Source organism: Pelodiscus sinensis, chromosome 2 (assembly GCF_052426305.1).
Source record: "Pelodiscus sinensis isolate ZL-2025 chromosome 2, ASM5242630v1, whole genome shotgun sequence".
Classification (NCBI taxonomy): Eukaryota; Metazoa; Chordata; order Testudines; family Trionychidae; genus Pelodiscus; species Pelodiscus sinensis.
The window spans coordinates 16,929,078-16,949,660 of NC_143053.1; the positions used below are offsets into that span (position 1 = coordinate 16,929,078).

A 20,583-nucleotide genomic window follows, 5' to 3' on the forward strand; every position below is an offset into this window, starting at 1 on the left:
TTTTGTCATTTTTTCTAATTGGAACAAAGTCTGAGAACTATGATATTTTCTCCTGTGGAAAATTCAACAAACAAATAAATCCTTTCATATCTGTTGGTCCATTTTGCTTTGATTATACCATTTTAATTTCATTCTGAATTTGACATTTTAAAAATGCTATATTATAATATAGAATGTAATACAATATTTTAAACAATGAAATGTTATTTTAAAATGTAAATTCAAAAGGTTTAGTTCCACAAATGTTCTAAACAGGACATTGGCATAGTCGGAACTTTTTTGGGGAGGAGTGTGAAAGGTTGCTCCTCCATGGAACTTAAATTAATCAACATAATTTCCAAAAGTGCTTTGATTCTATCATAACTTCATTGGCCAATGGAAAATGCCTCCCTCAGGCTATGTCTACACCAACAGGTTATTTCAAAATAAGTTACTTTGAAATAATAACTCCCGAAATACCTGTTTCGAAATAAGCTTATTCCTCTTCAAAAGCAGGAGTTATTATTTCAAAATAACAAGTCCATTATTTTGAAATAACAGACTTGGTAGTGTGGATGCTCACCTTGTTATTTCAAAATAAGGGGAGTTATTCCAAAATAACTCCCCAGTGTAGACATGCTCTCAGAGTTTTTCCAGCCAGCTCTAGTGGACACCAGGATTGCAATTATAGAACTTCAAATGCCACAAATCCACTAACAGAAGGCATGCAAGGGTCACCGCAGTTATTCCAGATCAACAGCTGGAACAACAGCGGAAGAGGAGCTGCAAAGCTGCTCCCTGCCTCATCCACATGTTAAAAGGTGAATTTGTAATGCCCCACCAAAAGTCCATATATCAGACTATGTCTACGCTATGCAGCTTTAAGCAACAAGGCTGTGTTGACAAGACCTGTGTCTAAAAGTCAGGCAGTGTAGCCACTGTTTGTTGGCACTTTTGCTAGCAAAAAAAGTTCTCCGAGCCCCCGCACCCTCTCCCCCAGTGACATTCGCTTTGTGGGTAGGAGAGCTCTCTTGATGAAAAAGTGCAGTTCACACTGACACTTTTCACAGCAAAACTTGTCTTTCAGAGTTTTTGTTTGTTTGTTTGTTTGTTTGTTTGTTTAGCACCTCTACAAAAATTTTCTCATTCAGTCTTTGTTCTGATCTTTGTGTGTGTTCGTGTAGAGAATGAGAGAGAGAAAATTTCATCAAGAGTTTATGAAAAAGGTACTCCACTGAATACATAAACTACAATAGAAAATAAAATGGAAACTTGAAAATAATGTAAAGCAGCTAAAATAGAAGATGGTTTTCTCCAAAAGATTTTTTTATCCAAGATATGGTATAAATGGTGCATGCAACAATTTGGTTCTGTTACTTGAACATTTTAAAACATCTACTGATATTTTTATTGCACTAAGAAGAATCTTTTAACTCCACTGGATGCTGATTACTTCCTTCACCAGTTAAATCATGAGTCCTTGTTCTCTTTATCTCTGATCTCACAATCCACATACACTTTTTTCTTTCATTGTGGTTCTCATCAGTTAGTTGGAGTGGTTTTATCAATTGGGTTTTTAATCTATTTCATATTTTCATACAGAAAATATACCATACTATGCAGTTGAGAAAATAAAAGATAGGTTTTATTAAGGGAATATCAAGCAGCACCAAAAGTTCCAGTTTGTTACCAATATTACAGTACTAATTTGTTGTGCTGGAAGAAAAGAAAGAAGGGTGTTGTTGAAAAGGTGAGTAATGAGAACACGAAAAGTTAGTTTGCTTTGATTCTACTGCTATTAACATTACTGATTTCAAATTCTACATATATGAATGGGAAGATTTTCTGTTATTTATTCATATTCTCTTTTTAAATAATTATTTCAAAACTCTATTCGGGTTGAAGTAAAGCAGATTTACAGCAACATATATTCTACAAAATCTATAGGTCACCCTTCATGAAAACTCCCCAAGTACTTTTATAAAACACATACCCTTTCTTGCAACCCTTATATAAGGAAACCCATAGAAGTCAATGAGATTACTTACATGAGTAAAGACTTTTTGCATAAGTGAATTTTGTAACATTAGGTCCTATCTGAATTTAGTTATTTCTGGGGCGTGGTAGAAACACAGCAGCCAGGAATGGGATTTTTGGCCAACTTAATTTGATCAACCCCTTACTATAATAAAAAAAATATAGGATATGTCTAGACTATGGAGTTTTTCCAGGATACCAGAGATACCAGAGGTATCCCAGAAAAACTCTGCCGTGTCGAGAGAACGCATCTGCTCTTCCAACATTTTTTGCAGAAGAGCAGATGCACTCTTTCGGAAGCCCTCTCTTCCTCATTTTATAAGGAAGAAGGGCTTTTCTGAAAGAGGTGTTTTTTCTGAAATTTGGCCCAGTGTAGATGGGCCAAATTTCGTAAAAGCCTCTTCCAAAAAAAACCAGGAAAAGGTATGCAAATTGAGCTTTGCAATTTGCATACCTTTTTCCAATAAAAAGTGGCAGTTTAGATGTAGCCATAGTATCTATAATGTTCACGCAGTGCTGACAAGGGCATACATTTCATAACTCTCTTTAAATAAACAAGTCACAAAACAAAACAAAAAATGCATAGTTACTAATAAAGGGCCAGATCCAAAGCCCAATGAAGTCAATGGATAAACTCCCAGTGAAAAAATTCATGTTTGGGCCAGGCTCAAAACAATTATGCTCCACAGAGGTGCTTGCAATTTTTGAGAGCTTCAATAAAAAGTGCAGGTACTCATCACTTGTAAAGCAGAGACCTATAAATATTTGCAGTTACAATAAACTATTAATAATGTTATTAACTATGCTATCTTACACAATTAGAACTGGAAAATACACCATGACAATCTAAATGGGAGAGGTTTTACCCCTGACATATGGATGATCAAGGTTTTATTCCAAAATATGCTTTTCTTATTCATGTAAATAATGCTGCTAACTTTAATGCATGAGTTTGCTCTTTACCGCTTCCACAGCTGGAATACCAATTGTTATGCTTATTGCTGAAAGCAGCTGCGAAGCCTTTGTAGCAACCTTGGAACAACTAATGAACCAGGAGGGGATTGTGGTGTGATCATAAGTAGTAAACACGATCCTGTGCCTTCCCGACTGGAGCTTTTTGCTGAAACATGAAGTTTTGCAAGATGGAAAGTCTGGTAATAGTTTGCTATTGCTATGTGAAAGCCAGCTGGTTAACTGATGGAAAAGTACAGGCTGGAAAATGCCACACTTGGCTTTTCCTCATCAGGTGTTATATTTTGCTTGTTTTGATGGACAAGATATATAATAATAACAAATTGGATATAAAAAGAGGAAGAAATCTGAGCAGAGTAGACACTTTAACATTTGGACACAGCTCATGTCCCCCTGCAGAAAGACATCTGACCACTGGATGTGCACAGTCATCCAGTCAAGACCACCCAAAGACCCTGTGTACATATGAATCTGGGAGTAATTTGGGGTGCTCTGCTAACCTGTTGTGGATGCAAATAGTGCTGGAGAGTAAATAAATCAGAAATTTTTAGCAAAAGCACTTTTGCATGCCTGTGTATCAACTATCTATCGGGTGAATGGCCATGTCCCCACTGAGTTATTTCCTACTACTGTCTCATAGGGTATGTCTAGACTTCATGCATCTGGCGACGGAGGCATGTAGATTAGGCTACCCGGCATAGGAAAATGAAGTGGCAATTTAAATAATTGCTGCTTCATTTAAATTAAAATGGCTGCCGCGCTGAGCCGATCAGCTGTTTTTCAGCTCAGCGCAGTAGTCTGGACGCTCTGCGGTCGACATCAAAGGCATTTGTCAACCTGGAGGGACATTCACATTGAATTGTAAATCCAAGTCTGGGAGACTCAGACTTATGAACTCAATGTTTGAGTGTTTACATTGCATTGTTAACAATTGCTGGGCCCGGGTCTTCCAGCCATACTAACATGTCAATACTGCATTATGCAGACCACGTGACTGGGGTATGAGCAGGGCCGGATTAAGGGGGGGAGCTCGCTGGGGTGCCAACCTATGGGGGGCGCCTGATGGCAACTATAAGGGGCACCATGCGCCCAGGGTCGGGGGCTGTGCGGCACCTCTTAGAGCTGCCATCAGGCGCCGTGCGCCTGGGGCCAGGGGTGCCCCTTAGAGCTGCAATTAGGCGCCGTGCACCCGATTGCAGCTGTAAGGTGCGCAGCGCACCGGGGGGCGGGGCCGTGTATGCGCCGGGTGCCCGGGGGCGGAGCCACGCATGCGTCGCACACCCACTGCCCAGGGTGCAGGAATGGCTCGAGCCAGCCCTGGGTATGAGGCTTGACTTGCATCCACACTGCAAAATGGCAGGGCTTGGACCTTTGTTCTTGATGGATCTTAGGCCCCTGATCCAGAGCACTGCTGACCTGAGTCAGCATGATATGTGTGTGACTGATAAGAGGCGTTTGGGCTCAAATCTAAGTGTGTGTGAGAGGACATTACCCTGGATGGGTACTGTAATACAAATACTAACTAGCCATTGGAATCTTTCCTAAAGCCTGTTTACAAGATGTCATTAATGGATCTCCAAATCACTGTGTTGTTTCAGGCCAATTCCACAAGCCAAATACACGGGGAAGGGTTGGATCTTAAGTTTATTTACAAGTTTAATTCTTATCAGATTGGAATGAACAGATATAGGCTGGCTGGTACACTACCTTCCACATCTTAATGACTTAACCAACCAACCAAACAATAGAGGGGCTAGCTGTTCTTATCAGCCTCTTGTAATTTGAACTGTTTTCTCCCCTCCCCCCTTCCCCTTATTTATTCTTGGATCTGGACTTTTAATACTAAAGTCATCTGAAGAAGTGGGTTTTGCCCAGGAAAGCTCAAAATACCAGCTACATGTTTTGTTAGTCTTTAAGGTGCTACTAAACTATTTGTTGTTTTTCAAGTTTTTCACCGGAGGTGAGTTTTATAATGAGGAGGGAGAGCAGAAGTCACGAAGTCCTACCCACCGCTGGCTCTCCCGGTGCCTGCTGATTGCTGCGCGCCTCTCCTTTGCACGGCAGGCTCCGTTTTAAGCAAGGGAGGGCTGGTTCTCTTGATTTTTTTCTCTCCCCTCCGGCTCATTGTGGGCACTTAACCCACACTTCGCTTCAGTCCCTTCATCGCTAAGAGGAGTCAGTGGCCGCTTTCCACCGCGCCTCTGAGCCGAGCCAGGTCCTGACTTGCAGCCTCGGCACCGGGGCTGATTCCGCTGTAACTGGACAGCAGGGGAGGGCAAGAGCCTGGAGCTTGACGTCACCGGGCATCAGCTGACCGTGCCGGGCTCTGCCTCTTCCCAGTAGCAGCTGGAGCAGCAGCCGCAGCCCCCCGGACACCGCGGCGGGTCTTGACTCCGCTCATCCGTCTATCCCGGGCGCTAATGCTCTCCGCGCCGCTGCCGCTCATGCCCGCCGCCCCGGCTGGAGGAGCTCACCCCACGCCCCGCTCCCCCCGCCGCCTGCCACGCGCGCCCCGGGGAGCCCGGCTGGGGCTCAGCGCCGCGGGGAAGAAGGGACCGGGTCTGGATTAAGCCCAGGGCCGCCGAGCGCGCATGAGTGTCCGCCTGGTGCCCACGCTGCCGCTCTGCTTGGCGGGGCCCGCGGACTCCCGCCCGAGGCAGCTGCCCGCGCCTGTCCCGGGTCTGTCCTGGAACTGATCCGCCCGGAACCCAGCGGCAGCTCCGCGTCCCGGGCGCTCCCGGCGCGGCTCGGCGGGCGGGGTGTCCCGCCATGGCTCGCGGCGCCGGTCGGGGAGAGCAGTGAGCGAGCGCGGCCGCCCCGGCCGGACATGTGGCGCTGCCAGCGGCCGCTCGCCAGCGAGACCCCGCGTGGCTGGAGGTGCGCGGGGGAGCCGCTCGGGATGCCGAGCCCACCGGTGCCACGCCCGCCCCGCGCCCCGCGCCGGCCCGGCCCCCTGCTGTGAGCGCCTCTCGCTGCGGCCCGCGGGGGCTGCTGCTGCCCGGCGGCTCCATGCGTCCCCGAGCCCGGGCGGAGTAACAGCAGCGGCCGGTCCCGGCTCAGCAGAGCCACCGCTCGGGGCTAGGGCGGCGGATCCCTGGATGGGACCCAGGCTGGGGCGCCTCCGCCCGCCCGCGCTCCTTCCCGCCGTCTCCGCCCCGCGCCGCGCGGAGCCCAGCGAGACAGCCCAGCGGCGTGGCTAGAAACAAGCCGGCGGCAAGAGCCAGCCCCCCGGTCCAGCCCGCTTCCCTCCCCCGCCCAGCCCCAGCCCGCCCGTGCCAGAAGCGAGCCGGGACACGCGGCATGCAGGGGACCACGCGGGCTCTGCCGGCGCCCGGGCTGCCAGGGGGGGCTGGCGCGCCAGGCACGGAGCTACCTGCCCCCCGCCACTAAGCGCCCCCGACCCCGCGGGACGTCTGCCTCTCCATGTGACGCTCGCCCAGCCCGACTCCCCTCCGGCCGCCCCCGCCCCCCGCTGCTCCCCAGCAGCCATGGAGCTGTCCGAGGTGCGGTGCCTGAGCGACAGCCAGGAGCTCTACACCATCAACCGGACCCCGCCGGGAAGCGGCCGCGCCAGACCCCAGCGCCTGCTGTGGCAGACCGCGGTGCGCCACATCACCGAGCAGCGCTTCATCCAGGAGCAGAGCAGCAGCAGCGGGGGCAGCAGCAGCGGCGGCGGGGGCAAAGCCCTGGGCTCCCAGGACTCCTGCTGCCCCAACCACCACCCCCCGCGGCGCGCGTCCCAGCGCCACAACAACGGGGGCACCAAAGTCTTCCCGGAGCGCAGCAGCAGCAGCGGGGACCTGGGCTTCCTGCACCTAGACTGCGCCCCCAGCAACTCCGACTTCTTCCTCAGCTGGGGCTACACCTACCGCGGGGTCATCTTCCCCACGCTGCGCAACTCCTTCAAGTCCCGGGACCTGGAGCGCCTCTACCAGCGCTACTTCCTGGGCCAGAGGCGCAAGTCCGAGGTGGTCATGAACATCCTGGACGTGCTCACCAAGCTGACCTTGCTGCTCCTCCACCTGACCCTGGCCTCGGCCCCCATGGACCCCATCAAGGGCATCCTGCTGGGCTTCTTCACCGGCATCGAGGTGGTCATCTGTGCCTTAGTGGTGGTCAGGAAGGACACGACCTCCTACACTTACCTGCAGTACAGCGGGGTGGTGACTTGGGTCGCCATGGCCACACAGATCCTGGCTGCTGGCCTGGGCTTTGGCCTCCTGGGTGATGGGATCGGCTACGTGCTCTTCACCCTCTTTGCCACCTACAGCATGCTTCCGCTGCCCCTCACCTGGGCCATCCTGGCCGGCCTGGTGACCTCCCTCCTGCAGCTCGTCATGCAGTTGGTTATCCCTAGGCGGGCAGTGACTTCCATCAATCAGGTACTCTCTTACTAACGGGGCACTTCCAGGATGATGGAAGGGGGGTGTCTAAATAGCTCATAGTTTCTTTATGCCTTGAAATGTGTGTCACTGGGAGGAAAAGGACAGAGAAGAGACATGGATGACAGTAGGGATGCCCCCTGGAAGAAGGAGCATAGTCTGGGTGAAGTGCATGCATTGGGGGCCAGGGGCATGGAGCGATGGGTTTGAGTTCTCCGATCTCTGGCAAATCATTTATTTGGTGCCTCTAGGTTTCCTCGTTCTTAAACTTCTCTCCTACTTCCTAGGGGCGTTGGCTATGTGGAGCATTTTGAGATGCTGGCATGGAAAGTGCTGTAGAAACATGTGAAATGTTATTCGTTGTTTTCTTTCCTGTAAGAACTTAAGAATAACCATACTTGATCACACGAAAGGTCCTTCTATAGTGGTCAGGGTAGAGTGCTTCCAAGGGAATGAAGAGAACAGGCCAGATATTGAGTGATCCCTCCCTTGTTGTCCAGTCCTAATTTCTGGCAGAAGCTAGGGATGCCCAAAGACTCTTGGCAAATAGCCATTGATGGTCCTATTCTCCATTAATTTACCCAATTCTTTTTTTGTATCCTGTTATCATTTGGCCTTCACAACATCCCCTGGCAATGAGTTCTGCAGGATGACTGTGGGTGGTGTGAAGAAAGGTTTTATTTTCTTTTAAACCTGCTATTAATTTCATTGGGTTACTCCTGGCTTCTGTTCTATCTGAAAGAGTAAATAACAGGTATTTACTTTCTCTACCCCATTCACGATTTTATAGATCTCCATCAGATCCCTCCTTAGCAGCTACTTTTCCAACTTGTAAAGTTAGTCTCTCCTCATGTGCAATGAAACGTCTGAGGGTAATGGAAAGACTCCCAGTGAATTCAAAGGATTTTGAAGCCAGTTCTTAGGCAGCCATCCAAACGGCCACCCAAAACTAGTTTGCTGGTAGAGATGGATCTTCTTGGGGCAAACGAAATTAAACTGGGCACTTTGCAGGACTCACTTAAGACAGATTTGATTTCCTGGTGGAGGTTGTATGAGCAAGTGCAGACTTCGCAGTTTTCTGGATGTCAGAGCCCTTTTGGGACAAGCTGGGGCCTGAACAGAGGCTTGGTTCTGAAAATGTTAACTGTGTCGGGGCAGTAAAGAAGGATAGAAAGAGTACATTTAGGGCTAATATTACTTTATACTCCCATAACCCCTTTCATCCTCATATTACACACACTAATGTACTAAAAACTGCAACATCCCTGTGTACCTGGGAAGTATGACATTTCTTCCCTCTCCCCCTTCCCCCCCCCCCCACACTAAGCAGCAATGCAGAACTCAATCTTTCCCTCTCTTCCAGAATGTCATGGTTCTGTGCTCCCAGTATTTCAGATCAGATTATCATGGAAACTTGATTGACTAAAGAGGGAAGGCAAGGGGAGAGTTAATCTCAGGTAGAGGGAAACACAGAAATAGCGTCATTTTTCTTATTTGGAGACAGTATCTAGCCTCGTTTGTATCTTCTGCTGTTGTTGACACATGACTGCAAGAGACATGCAAGTAGAAGTTGTGCACATTCTTACAGGAGTTTGGACTAGATTGGTCTCCTGGCAATCAACTGCCACAAACTGGTCTTATGGCAGCCAGTTGATACTGCTTGTGTCCTTTACTATTGTAGCTATTCAATTCCATTTGCCTTATGGTCATTGCATGCACATGTAGGAGCTTTGCCTTATTTCTGATTGCATTCATTTACTGTAACAGCTGGTATGATTGGCTGCCTTTGCTTGTTAATGTGTAGGCTCGTTATGATTCAGAGAGAGGATGCAGGGTGTTCTGACTTAGTGTTAGCTGTTGGAGAAAATGAAATAGTTGTGCTGTAATGTGAAGTCTGCTGCATAAACATAAATAAAAGGTGTACTTATAACAATCAAAATAATTTTCTATGTCAGGTTTTAAAAGAATTCCATCCCAATGCAGTTTCAGTTATAGAAATGTACTTCCTTGATTTTTTTTCATTGTGAGTAATACCGTATAATTTGTTGCACTCATTTCAATGCATTTAGCTAGTCTTTTTTGGGAGGGGGAGGGAGGCTCATTCATAACATAGACATTTCCTGGGAGAGATGCCTATTACCCCTGCTATTTGACAGTACAATACCTAGTCAGTTATATGAATGAAATGCTGTTGAACCATGCAAAACGACAAATTACTTGTTATATGATCGTATTTATGAACTAAAGATATAGAACCAGTAAACAGGCTACACTGGTGTTGTTTTGCGCCTTAACAGACCCAGTTATTTAAACTATCAAATTACCCAGTTATTTAAATTATCAGACCCAGTTATTTAAAGTATCAAATTTAAACTCACCTCAGCACTTTTTTCTCCACTAAAATATTGTATTTGACCTCGTCCTTCCCTTCTCTGCCAGTGGAAAGGGCATTAGCATTTATTTGGCATTTCGCTTCCTCCTCCTCCCCATTTTGCTTCTCTTTTTCTTTCCTTCCTCCCTGCATTCCTTTGCTTAAGGGAATAGAGAGACATGTAAGAGTATAAATATCTCTCCCTCCACTTCAGTGAAACAATGTTTCAGAGAATTCACAGCTCAGACTACTTTATTTTTTGATCTTGTATTAAAGTGGAGGAGGCATCGAATGGTAAATAAAGCTAGCAGCTGGCAGGCCTGTGACCTCTATTTACACTGGGCGCTCTCCTCCGGTTGTTGGTGCTGAACATCTTTTTGCCTGTTTTTTATTTTGGGCTGTAGAACATTTTCATTTGGCTCCCTCTTGTGGTTTCTTTTTACGGCCAATCGCAGCTTGTCTCCTCACCCAGCTTCATTTGGTATTCCATAAGCTACCTTTCTGCCAGTCCAAACGGCGGGCATGATCCTGCAAGGTGCTTAGAAACTCCTGCAAGGTATTGAACTCCTTCAGCCCCTGTGAAGTCAATGGGAGTTGAATGTGCTCAGGACTTCCCACAGAATTGGCCCTATTGTCTATATGGAAAGGTATTTTTAGGGTAAGTTTTCTGTTCCTGCACTAAGATGCAACCAGGTACTGCACTAAGACAATGAATTATAATTCACACCACATTATCTGCCTTGTACACGGTATTGATTTTTTGCATGGTAAAGTGAAGGAACAGGAAACCATTAAACACCATTCATTGTGTGGGGGCAGCACATTATAAAGTGTCTGTGATGTGATGGCTGCCCTACCATTTAGTTTAGAATACCTCTTATTGTTATTCTTATCATGGCCACAATGTACTAGGCTCTGTATACTTACATGGGAAGATAAAAGCCAAAGGGTCACTTTCCACTGTTACTGCCATTCCCACCAGAGACTTTTAAAGCATTTTAAAAGTATTAATGATATAAGTCCAATAATACTGTTAAGATTATTTTACAGATAGGCACAGATAGTTTAAATGACTTGCCCAAGGACATAAATCTGTAGGAAAATTCAGATATACTAATCTTCCAGCTAAAACCCTTCTGTTTTATCTTATGGTTTATTGTACCAGATTGTAAATATAAGATTCAATGATCCATGTCTATCTAATAATATTATATACAGTGTAGTAGCTGTGTTGAACCCAATATATTAACAAGGGAGCACTGAGATAATAAAAGATAAAATAAAAATAAAAACAAATTATCTCACCCGTGTTGCTTCTCTAATAGTGTTATGAAAGCTACAATAATTTAGCCATCTGGAGAGTCAGGAAGCTGTATAGTTACCTACATTAAATCAGCTGCATGAATTAAAAAATGCAATGAAAGATGGAAAAGACAGGGGGCAAAATTCTGAGATTTTCTGGAAATAGGAGTTTTTCCATTGACTTCAATGGGGATTTCATGCAGAGCAAATATTGTGTACAGTATTGAGTACAATAGCATGGCCTGTAATGTAGCTAGTTCATTAGCTTATCCAGTAGTATCCATGTGGACAATGGGTCTGATTCTTTTCTTACATTGGTGTAAATCAGGAATAACTCCATCAAAATCAATAGCGTTACAGTGGGGTGAGAGTGGAATCAAGTACTATGTGTTCTGTTTTCTCTGCATCCTAATGCATCCAATTTTTATAATAAAATTTATTATTTTATGTACCAAGATGCAGCTGAAAGTCTTCAGTAATGTTGAATATCAGACACACAGAGCTTGCCGTTTCGGGTGGCTGTAATTTTTGTGATTGAAGGCACACACATTTTAATGCATATAAATATTGCCCATAGTTCACCATTTTCTCCAGCCATCATTTTCAAGGGGTTATCTGAATTTCCCAACACTGCTTTTCCAAACTATTATTTAATCTATGATTTACTTATAGCCCTTTCAGGGAGAAAGGGGAGAGGGAGAGAGAGAGTAAGAGCAGTGAAATGAGAAATGAGATTAAAAAAAAAGAAAATTAGATCTGCTCTGGCCCATTTCCACCAGGTGCCTAGCACCTGTTGGGAGATTCCACAAATTCTTATCTCCCATTGACTTCCAGTTGGGAGTGCTGTGAATTCTACAGGCAATATTCAATGCTTGCTAGCGTTAAAGCCCCAAACGAGTGTCTGATCCTGGAGTTCTGGTGAAGGCAATGCTTTTGCTGACTTCCCTAGGAATTTTCCCTGAGTAAGGATAGCAGGATCAGGATCAAAGTCTTTACCTGCTTAAAACATAACTCATTTTATAATCTTTTTAAAAAATAATCAGACAGTGGATATTCCTATAAATGAATTGCCACCAAGCTTCTGTTTGTATTGTATTTACGAATGTGTTTTCCTCTATTGGATTATAAAATATAAAGAGTAAATTATCTGCTTCAGGAAAATAGTGATGAATAAACAATTCACTGCATTTTACAGGAATAAACAATATAGGCTGATGATGCTATAGATATTATTTCTGACAGGCTGTGAGCCATGTTGTACATAAACTGGATTTTTATGCTCCACTCCTGCAACCATTGCTCACAAAAGTCCCACTGAAGTCAATGAGCCTACCCATGTGAGAAATAGCTACTCAAACTGATGGCTTGGAGGAGCTAGTCCTAAATAGGTACATTAAACAGGGCTTTTACAAAGAGTTAAAGAGCACTACCAAAATTAGTTTGATCTGTAATGTGATCCTTCTGTTAATAAATCTCTTTGCAGAAATTATGTTCTTCAGATTTATGTGGGCTGGGGTATTTTCCAGATATATTTCAGAATTATTATAAAAAATGACAATTGGCAACCCTACAATAACAAACTAGTATACATGCATCATGGGGCTAAAAGATTTTGTAAACACACTTTCATCTTCATTATTTCCAATAATTTATTGTATCAGTGTGGGAATTTTGCCATATAGTACTGTATCCTTTAAAATATTTTAGTCTAAAATTCTTTTAAAGACCGATTTGTATATGAAAGTCAAAAAATGATTAATCTGTTTCACTCTTTATCCCTGAATCCTCCTTTATAGCTCAATGTACTGTCCAGTTTTACTACCATTTTTTACCTGGGGTGACTTATAAACTGATTGTATTTTTTTAGATTGGATTATGAACTTGTTTCTTTTTATATCCCAACGGGTACCAGTGGGTCAAAGCATGATTAGATTAGAACTGGAAATACTTTTATCTGGAGCAGCTGCAATAATGTGCTACATAGGACAAATGCATTAGTCATATTTACAATTTGATGATTAATTGCATTTGGAGAGTTCATCAGAAATGGAGTAATTCACGCAGGAACATGGGATGAAGCCTGTTTTTTATCACTGAGTTTCAGACAACAGCAGAACTAGTGCAATTGCCCTCAGTGAAGGTTACTACGATCATTTTGATAGAATATTGTCAAAATTGTTCTGATGTTGATTTTTTTTCTTTACCCATGAACAAAACGTAGGGATGTGCTGGTTTGGCCAAAATAGCAACTTCCAACAACAAAAAACCCTCTTGCCTGCTGATGTACTACACCCCTTGGACATCATTGATCATGAATGGATTGTGTGGGCATGGATCTTCTTCACATGTGCAAGCGATTAAAAGAGGGTAACATTCCCCACACTCATTCACGGCTGTCCAGTCTGTGAATCTGGCCATGAGCTGGAAGGAGGAATAGCTGCAGTATTCAACTGATATTTCCCCCTGTAAGCAATTGGGAGGAGAAGTTGGTGCAGTTCCGGGTCTACCCCCATCACTACAAGAGTAAATGGCAGGGCACATATTGGGGCAAGCTGTGGTTTGGAATGAGGTGATGTAACTTGTTTCCAAAGCAAGAGAGCATGGTTGTCTGTGTTATTCTGTTCCTGTGGCAGTATAGCTATTCATCCCCCTAATCAGAGCAGATTATGTTACAATCTAGGCCTGTGTCAGTGGCACATGCACAAAACCTGCCAGTTATTTATGCAGTGAATAGCTGAACATTTACAGATTCCAATCTCAGTTATACTGATGTAAGCCAGGAGTAAATGTGATCCATTTGGTGTGTAGGGCCAGATCCAGAGAGATGCTAACACTCCCATTGATTTGCTGGTTGTTCAGCCTAGCTTGCAGCCATGACAAGAGGGGTCTTACTAGGCACTGAATGGATGGAAGACACTCAGTAGTTTGCATGAAGGGTCTGATCAAAGCCCTTTGAGGTTAATGGAAAGACTCCCATTGACTTCAGTGTGTTTTGGATCAGAGTGTAGGACTGATCTTTGATTTCAGAAAGCCAACACAGTTACTCAGAAATTCTACAAAACCTTACAAATACTTTCCAGGTTAAAGCACAGAGACATGCTTAGAAAACGTTGCCATGTACAGTAGTAGTTTGCTCCAATTTCAGTCATTTGGAATCAATTATGTCCATCTTCTCTTCATAAGTGTCTAAATCTGTATTTGCTGATGCTGATGTGCGTCGGCCTAAACTACCACAGAGCAATTGAAGGGAAGCCAGTACCGTGTTGCACAATGCAAACTGGAGAAACATACTGTCACAATAACTTTTCATCAGGCAAGTTTTGTTTATAAGCAACTATTTTAAGAAGTCCTTGAATGTCATTGGCCAGTTTCTCTTACTGCCAGGTTTCACTCAAGCCTGCCGGAAAGACGCAGACTTTAAGGCCAGAAGGGCCATCATAATCATCTGGTCTGATGTCCCTCACATCACAGACCACAGACACTCATCCACCTCGCCCGTATCCCCTGGCTGAGTTATTGAAGTCCTTTTGTTCTTGACAAATCCATGCTGGCTACTGCTTATAACACAATTATTCTCTAGGTGCTTACAGACTGATTGTTTAATAATTTAGAGGAGGGCTGCTGTGTGGTTTAATTAACCACTACTGCAATGAGGCATTCTGAAGAACCACTGAAGCTTTTCAGTGCAGCAACAGCCATTTTATCAACGACTGCAAAAAACAGCATTCCTTGCACATCATCCAAAGGGCTTGGGGGTTTGTTTGTTTTCTCATCCTGGTGCTCTTCATCTTATTTTAATTCCTATTGTCTGCCTTTTAAAAAATTATGAAACTGAATGAAATGTGAACATGAGTTTTCTGGTTTGTTCATTTGTATCTACTAGAATTTTTGATTTTGAAATAGAGTTTTCCCATTGTTTTACAACTTCATATGCCAAAGTATGTTCTTTTCATTAGACCCCCAACATCAGGGATGGCCAGCCTGTGGCTCCAGAACCACATGCAGCTCTTCAGAAGTTAATATGTGGCTCCTTGCATAGGTACCAAATCCAGGGCTGGAGCTACCGGTGCCAACTTTCCACTGGGCTGCAGGGTGCTCACTGTTCAACCTCCAGCCCTACCCTAGGCCCTTTCCCTCCTCCACCCTTTCCCCCCCAGGATCCTGCCACTTCCCACCCTCTCCACTGAACCTGTCACACCCATGCTTTCCCCCTTCAGTGTCTCCCACTGAGAGCGCTGATCCCAGTGGGCAGGAGGAAGGGGAGAAGGAGGCACTGACTGATGAGGCTGCCCATGGATGGGATGTGCTGGGAGTGATGGTGTGGAAATGAGCAAGGCTGGTGACATAGAACTGTGGATCTTCGGCAATGTGCATTGGTAAATTCTGGCTCCTTCTCAGGCTTAGGTTGGCCCCCCCCTGCCCTACATTGTTTCCGAATGCAAATCCTATTGGAGTTAGAGGGTACAATCACTACTTACTAAATCAATGGGAGCCTCCAATGCTGCCAAGATTTCACTAGTAATATTTTTGATTTTTCCAAACAAAGGCCAAGAGAGAGACAGACACACAGACAGAGAGGACTGAAGTATTTACCGGTATCCTGGGCCAGGTCTACACTGGTGGAGAAAATCAATGCAAGATATGCAACTCCAGCTATGTGAATTGCATAGCTTGAGTTGACATATCTTGCATCGATTTTCTGGGGCAGCTCTTCAGTGGGAGGTCGACAGGAGAAAGTCTCCTGACAACTTCCCTTACTCCTCACGATTGTGGGTCTACACTGGCCGCTTGAATTTGCGCAAGAGCACTGACGTTCTAATGTAAGAATTCAGTGCTTCTTGCGCAAATACTTTGACGCTCCCGCTCAGGGATAAGCCCTCTCGCACAAGAATACTTGTGCAAGAGGGCCAGTGTAGACAGGCACATTAATTTTTTGCACAAGAAAGCCCGATGGCTAAAATGGCCATCGGAGCGTTCTTGCACAAAAGCGCGTCTATACTGGGCACGGATGCTTTTATGCAAAAGCACTTTTTGCACAAAAGCATCTGTGCCAATCTAGACGTTCTTTTGCGGAAATACTTTTAATGGAAAAACTTTTCCGTTAAAAGTATTTCCGCAAAATCATGCAGTCTAGATGCAGCCTTAGAAAGGATTTGCATTACAGGCACGTTACTATTCCTTCTGTTCTCCAATTTGTGCTGATTTACTATGTGATCAGTTCTTCAAGAGAGGCACTGTCTCTTTGTTCTGTGCTTATTCTCAGCTGAGCCATGACTGGGACATAACCACATGCAAATAATTAATAACAATTTGGTAAATCTTTTTCAGAGTAGGAGACATAGTGTGGAAAATCTATATATTTGAGAGAGTTTGTCTGTTTGAGAGTCTGCTTGTTCAGAATTCCTCTTAAACAGCAGGACCTAGGGACTCCAAATTTGGTATGCAGATTCCTCTTATAATTTAGAGCAAGGTAAGGGTTTGGTTGTGCCAGGAAAAAAATGTGGTGTGTCTGGAATGGGCTTGCTTCTCATAAAACCAAAAAGAAAAGAGACAGAATCACCAGGCAGATTAAAGGGGTGTACTCCCCCTATTCAGGACTGCATAATCCCCAAGTCTCCCATCTCTGAGGTGCCCTTTAAGGAGGACGTATGGGAACATTGCTGGCTTCTTAGAGACTTCTAATCATTATAGAGATCATTCCAATATACATTAAATCTAATTTATTATGATAGGCATTTGTGTTCTTGTATGGGAGGTATTTTTATCTAGTGTACAATTCCATCCAGGGACTGGGAGTGAGGAATTTGGGTCTGACTCCTGAATTTGCCATGGCTATGGTGGGTGACCTTGACAAGTCCCTTTATATTTCTCTATCTTCATTTACATACATACATATAAATGTATCTTCCGGTAAGGTAAATAATGGTTATGCAAAGGGCTTTAAGAACTCCTTGCCAAATATGTCATGTAAGTGCGGATTCTTATTATTACTGTGTTGACTACACAAACTTATTCTCATGCTCTGCACCTTACTGTTAGCTTTCATGCAATCCACAACAAAGAGCAGGAAGAACTTACTCTCTGTTTGGTGTCAACAGTCATTAAGGTATGAATGCAGTCAGGGTGATTTGAGGAAAAAATGTTTAAATATGACTTTGTTCTTTATGCAGCAGATCTGATGATTTTCTGATGGATTTTTTGTTGTAGGGACCTAGTACTCATTTATATCACAGCCACTTTACACCCCCATGGCACTGCAGGAGGCAATAAATGGGAGCAAACCACTAGTATGGTCACTTTTAGGCCTCTGTACAGTGCCAAGCTCTTTCGTGTAAATGAGTGTTCATCCCTTGAAGTGCAAAGTTTACATTTTCTAGGATGACTCATCTGAAATTCAATTCTGAATGTTTTTCATCCCTTCTTTATTTCTGTTTATTGATTAACTCTCTGGAAAAAAACCCTTCTCTTCAAAAAATAAGATCTTAAAAAAAGCGATCGTTCCCATCAAAGATGGCATGGCATTTTTGAGAATGCAATTCAGAGATTTGTGAGAGAAACTGTGTTTGTTTAAAGCACCATTGCTTATGTCGGTTACTTGCCTTCTCTTTCCAACTGCACTGTGAAGCTGGAGCAAAGTGGCATAGTTAAAATAAAAAAATGCAAATCTTAACAGTTCCTACAGCAATATTAACTGGGCTACCTTGCCCATATGTAGTGTTTTCTACTCTTCTTTTTCATGTTAAGGACTTCTTCCACTGAAAGTCAATGGCAAAACTCTGATTGACTTGGAAGGAGCAGGATTGGAACTATAGTTGTATTTTAAATGAAATCTTGAAATTTGCAGAAAGAGCTAAATGCAACAAAACATGAAGAGTAATGCTACCTTGACTGAAGCTGTGGTATTTTTTCATATTATTCCACAGTAAATACAGCTTTTAGGTTGATAATGTGGGCACGGTTAAAATGAAATGGTTACAAGCTCCTTCACAGAAAATTTCCCAGCAGCCTCCAGAGAGCAGCAGCCCCTGATCTCAAGATAGAAAAAAGCATGTACAATGTTATCATTCCCGTGTGATGACACAAAGTGGATAGGGCTTCAATCATGTACTGAAAAGCTTAGTATGCCCATGGAGCATGCTCAGAATTGATTTTCTTCAACAGCTTACAACTTTCTTTTCTGCAGAAAGACTACCTCTCTCTTTTTTTAAGGCTGACAGACCCTGGTGGATGGAATCAAACCTGGGACTTCTGGAGCTTAGTGTAAGAGCCACTAATGCATGAGCTACAAGCCAGCTGACAATTAGCTAAGGCTGTAGTGCAGACTCAGTATTCTCTATTTAAATGGTCTTGGTACCACTAGATGGGAGAGTATACCATGCCCAGAAGGTGTAGGGGTTATACCTTCATCATTAAGGAATATGCATATTTTCAAACTTAAGCCATATTGTTTTGCTAGCACCCTATAAGAATACCTCAAGTAGCAGTGTAACAGCTCCCAACTTGTATATTGGCAGTGATGACAACCTAAGACATTTTAAAGTGGGATTCTCCAAAGTAAATTCATCCAAATAGCAATAGCAGGTCCCTGCTTATAGACTGTTTATGAATGTCCACCTCATGGTCCAGATCAATGGGCTGACTCATATATTAAAAGTTACACACATGTTTATTGCATTGAAACCTTCATGAACGTTACAGTATCTGTCAGCTCTATAAATTCATCCTGAGATCTGGAAATGAAGCTGGATCCTCTCCTTCACAGCCATCTCTAGTAATAAAGAGCCCACAGGTCAAATTACACCTTGGTTAACGCCTAGGTAACCTTGTTGCCTTTAGTGGATTTCCACATGTATAACTAAATAGCAGTTGTTAAATGGTTTTGTTGGTGACACAGAAGGAGGAACAGAATCCTGACTTCACTGTCTTTGGGTTTTGTTGTTTTTTGATTGGTTGGTTTTTGCGCTGTAGTGCTAACAGAAGTAAAATTCAGAAGTAAAAATTCAATCCTGAAAGCAAAGCAAACAAGCAAGCTAGCAAACAAGCAAACAAAAAAATCTGTGGAACAAGAACGTGTTCCATTGACAACATGGATGAAATAATATCTTTTATTGGATTAGCTTCAGTTGGTGAGAGAGACAAGAGTTTGCTCTAGAGCCCTGCTGAGGTCTCCAAGATCTTGCCTCCTTGTGGGGTCTTAGAAGTTCTACCACAAACTAGACCACAATTTTACAGTCCTTCAGCCTGTCCCTCACCCACTAAGCCTAAGTCAGCTGACACAGGCCAACAACAGATGGTGTTTAATTGCAATGTAGACATACCCAGAGCATCACAATTAAATACAAGATGGAACAGATTGTATGGCATAAGTAGTTACATATTCTAAGGGACCATCAAAGGTGAAGTGGCCCATTAACAACTACAAGTCATACCACAAAAAGGAGGGGGATGGTGGGTTACAGCTTGTTGTAATAAACCATAAATCAAGGGTCTTTAATAAGAACATGATTTTTCTGACCAAGCAACATTGTGGATGTAAGCTCCCAGGATCATTGTTTTGAACATGGTGTGCATGTTTCCTTTGAGGCTGAAGATAGAGAGGTCAGATATGAAGTGCTCATTATGAGAAAATGGTGCTTTTGTCTTTTATCATTTTATTGCATGAGAGGGTAGTGATTGTCTGGTTTCACCCACATAATTGTTATTGGCGTATTTAGTACACTGGGTGAAGTACTCTACATATTGCAAAACCCACAGATCTTGAAAGGTATGTTGGCAGTAAGTGGGCATTACTTTCCATAGCAATGACGATATCTCTGCAGGCTTTGAATGCAGACACTTTTCAGACATGCCCTTTAAGGCCTTAAATATACAGTTACATTTGGAAAATGGCTTAGCAAAAATGACATTGTGGTGTTTCATGTTTATTCTGTAACATGCTTTCCAGTCAGATTAATTATTTTTACCCATCAAAATAATATGGTCTGTTTTCCTAAAGTTTTTGTTTAACTAGAGAAAACAGAAGGTGCAATATAAAAATTGAGAATAAACTCATTAATTAATGAAGACACTGCTTTTCTAGTTACCATTGCTACAAACTCAAGCTGGAATGTGGAAAGGAAGCTGTATTTTTTCTGCCACCTGTAATAATGATGCTGCAATTATAAACTTCATGGTACTTTATGGAGTAAATTGATTTGAATTCTATCATCAGCTTCTTTTACAGAAGTCAGCAATGTGCTTTCACTAAGGGAAGCACTGACAATCTCCATCAGCAGTGGACTCATTTGCAATGGACACTGCTGATCTTCATCACCTAAGCAGCATCTGTAGGCTATGGACCCAGAATTTTTGTTGTGGCATAAAGTGTTCTCAACTCTCTTATCTCAAGGAAGGTTCAGTGTTTGTGCCTCCAGAATTTGCTTGGCGAAGGTATTCAGTTTATTTCACATCTGTTTGCTTTGTTTGAAAAAACTTGCATGATGTTTGAAAAAACTTAAAAAACAACAAATAGACTAGTAGCATCTTAAAGACTAACAAAAC

The 20,583-nt window shown here is 43.5% G+C and overlaps 1 protein-coding gene across 2 annotated transcripts in view; it reads left to right on the plus strand.

Annotated features, from left to right (window-relative positions):
- The first annotated feature begins 4,854 nt into the window (after positions 1-4,854).
- Positions 4,855-20,583, plus strand: part of ADCY8 (adenylate cyclase 8) — a 217,516-nt gene continuing 201,787 nt past the window's right edge. For both annotated transcript variants that reach the window (XM_075920134.2, XM_075920135.2), the window contains exon 1: positions 4,855-7,370. In XM_075920134.2, coding sequence (XP_075776249.1) covers positions 6,477-7,370 — 894 coding nt within the window. In that variant the 5' untranslated portion in view covers positions 4,855-6,476. The remainder of the gene's footprint in view (positions 7,371-20,583) is intronic.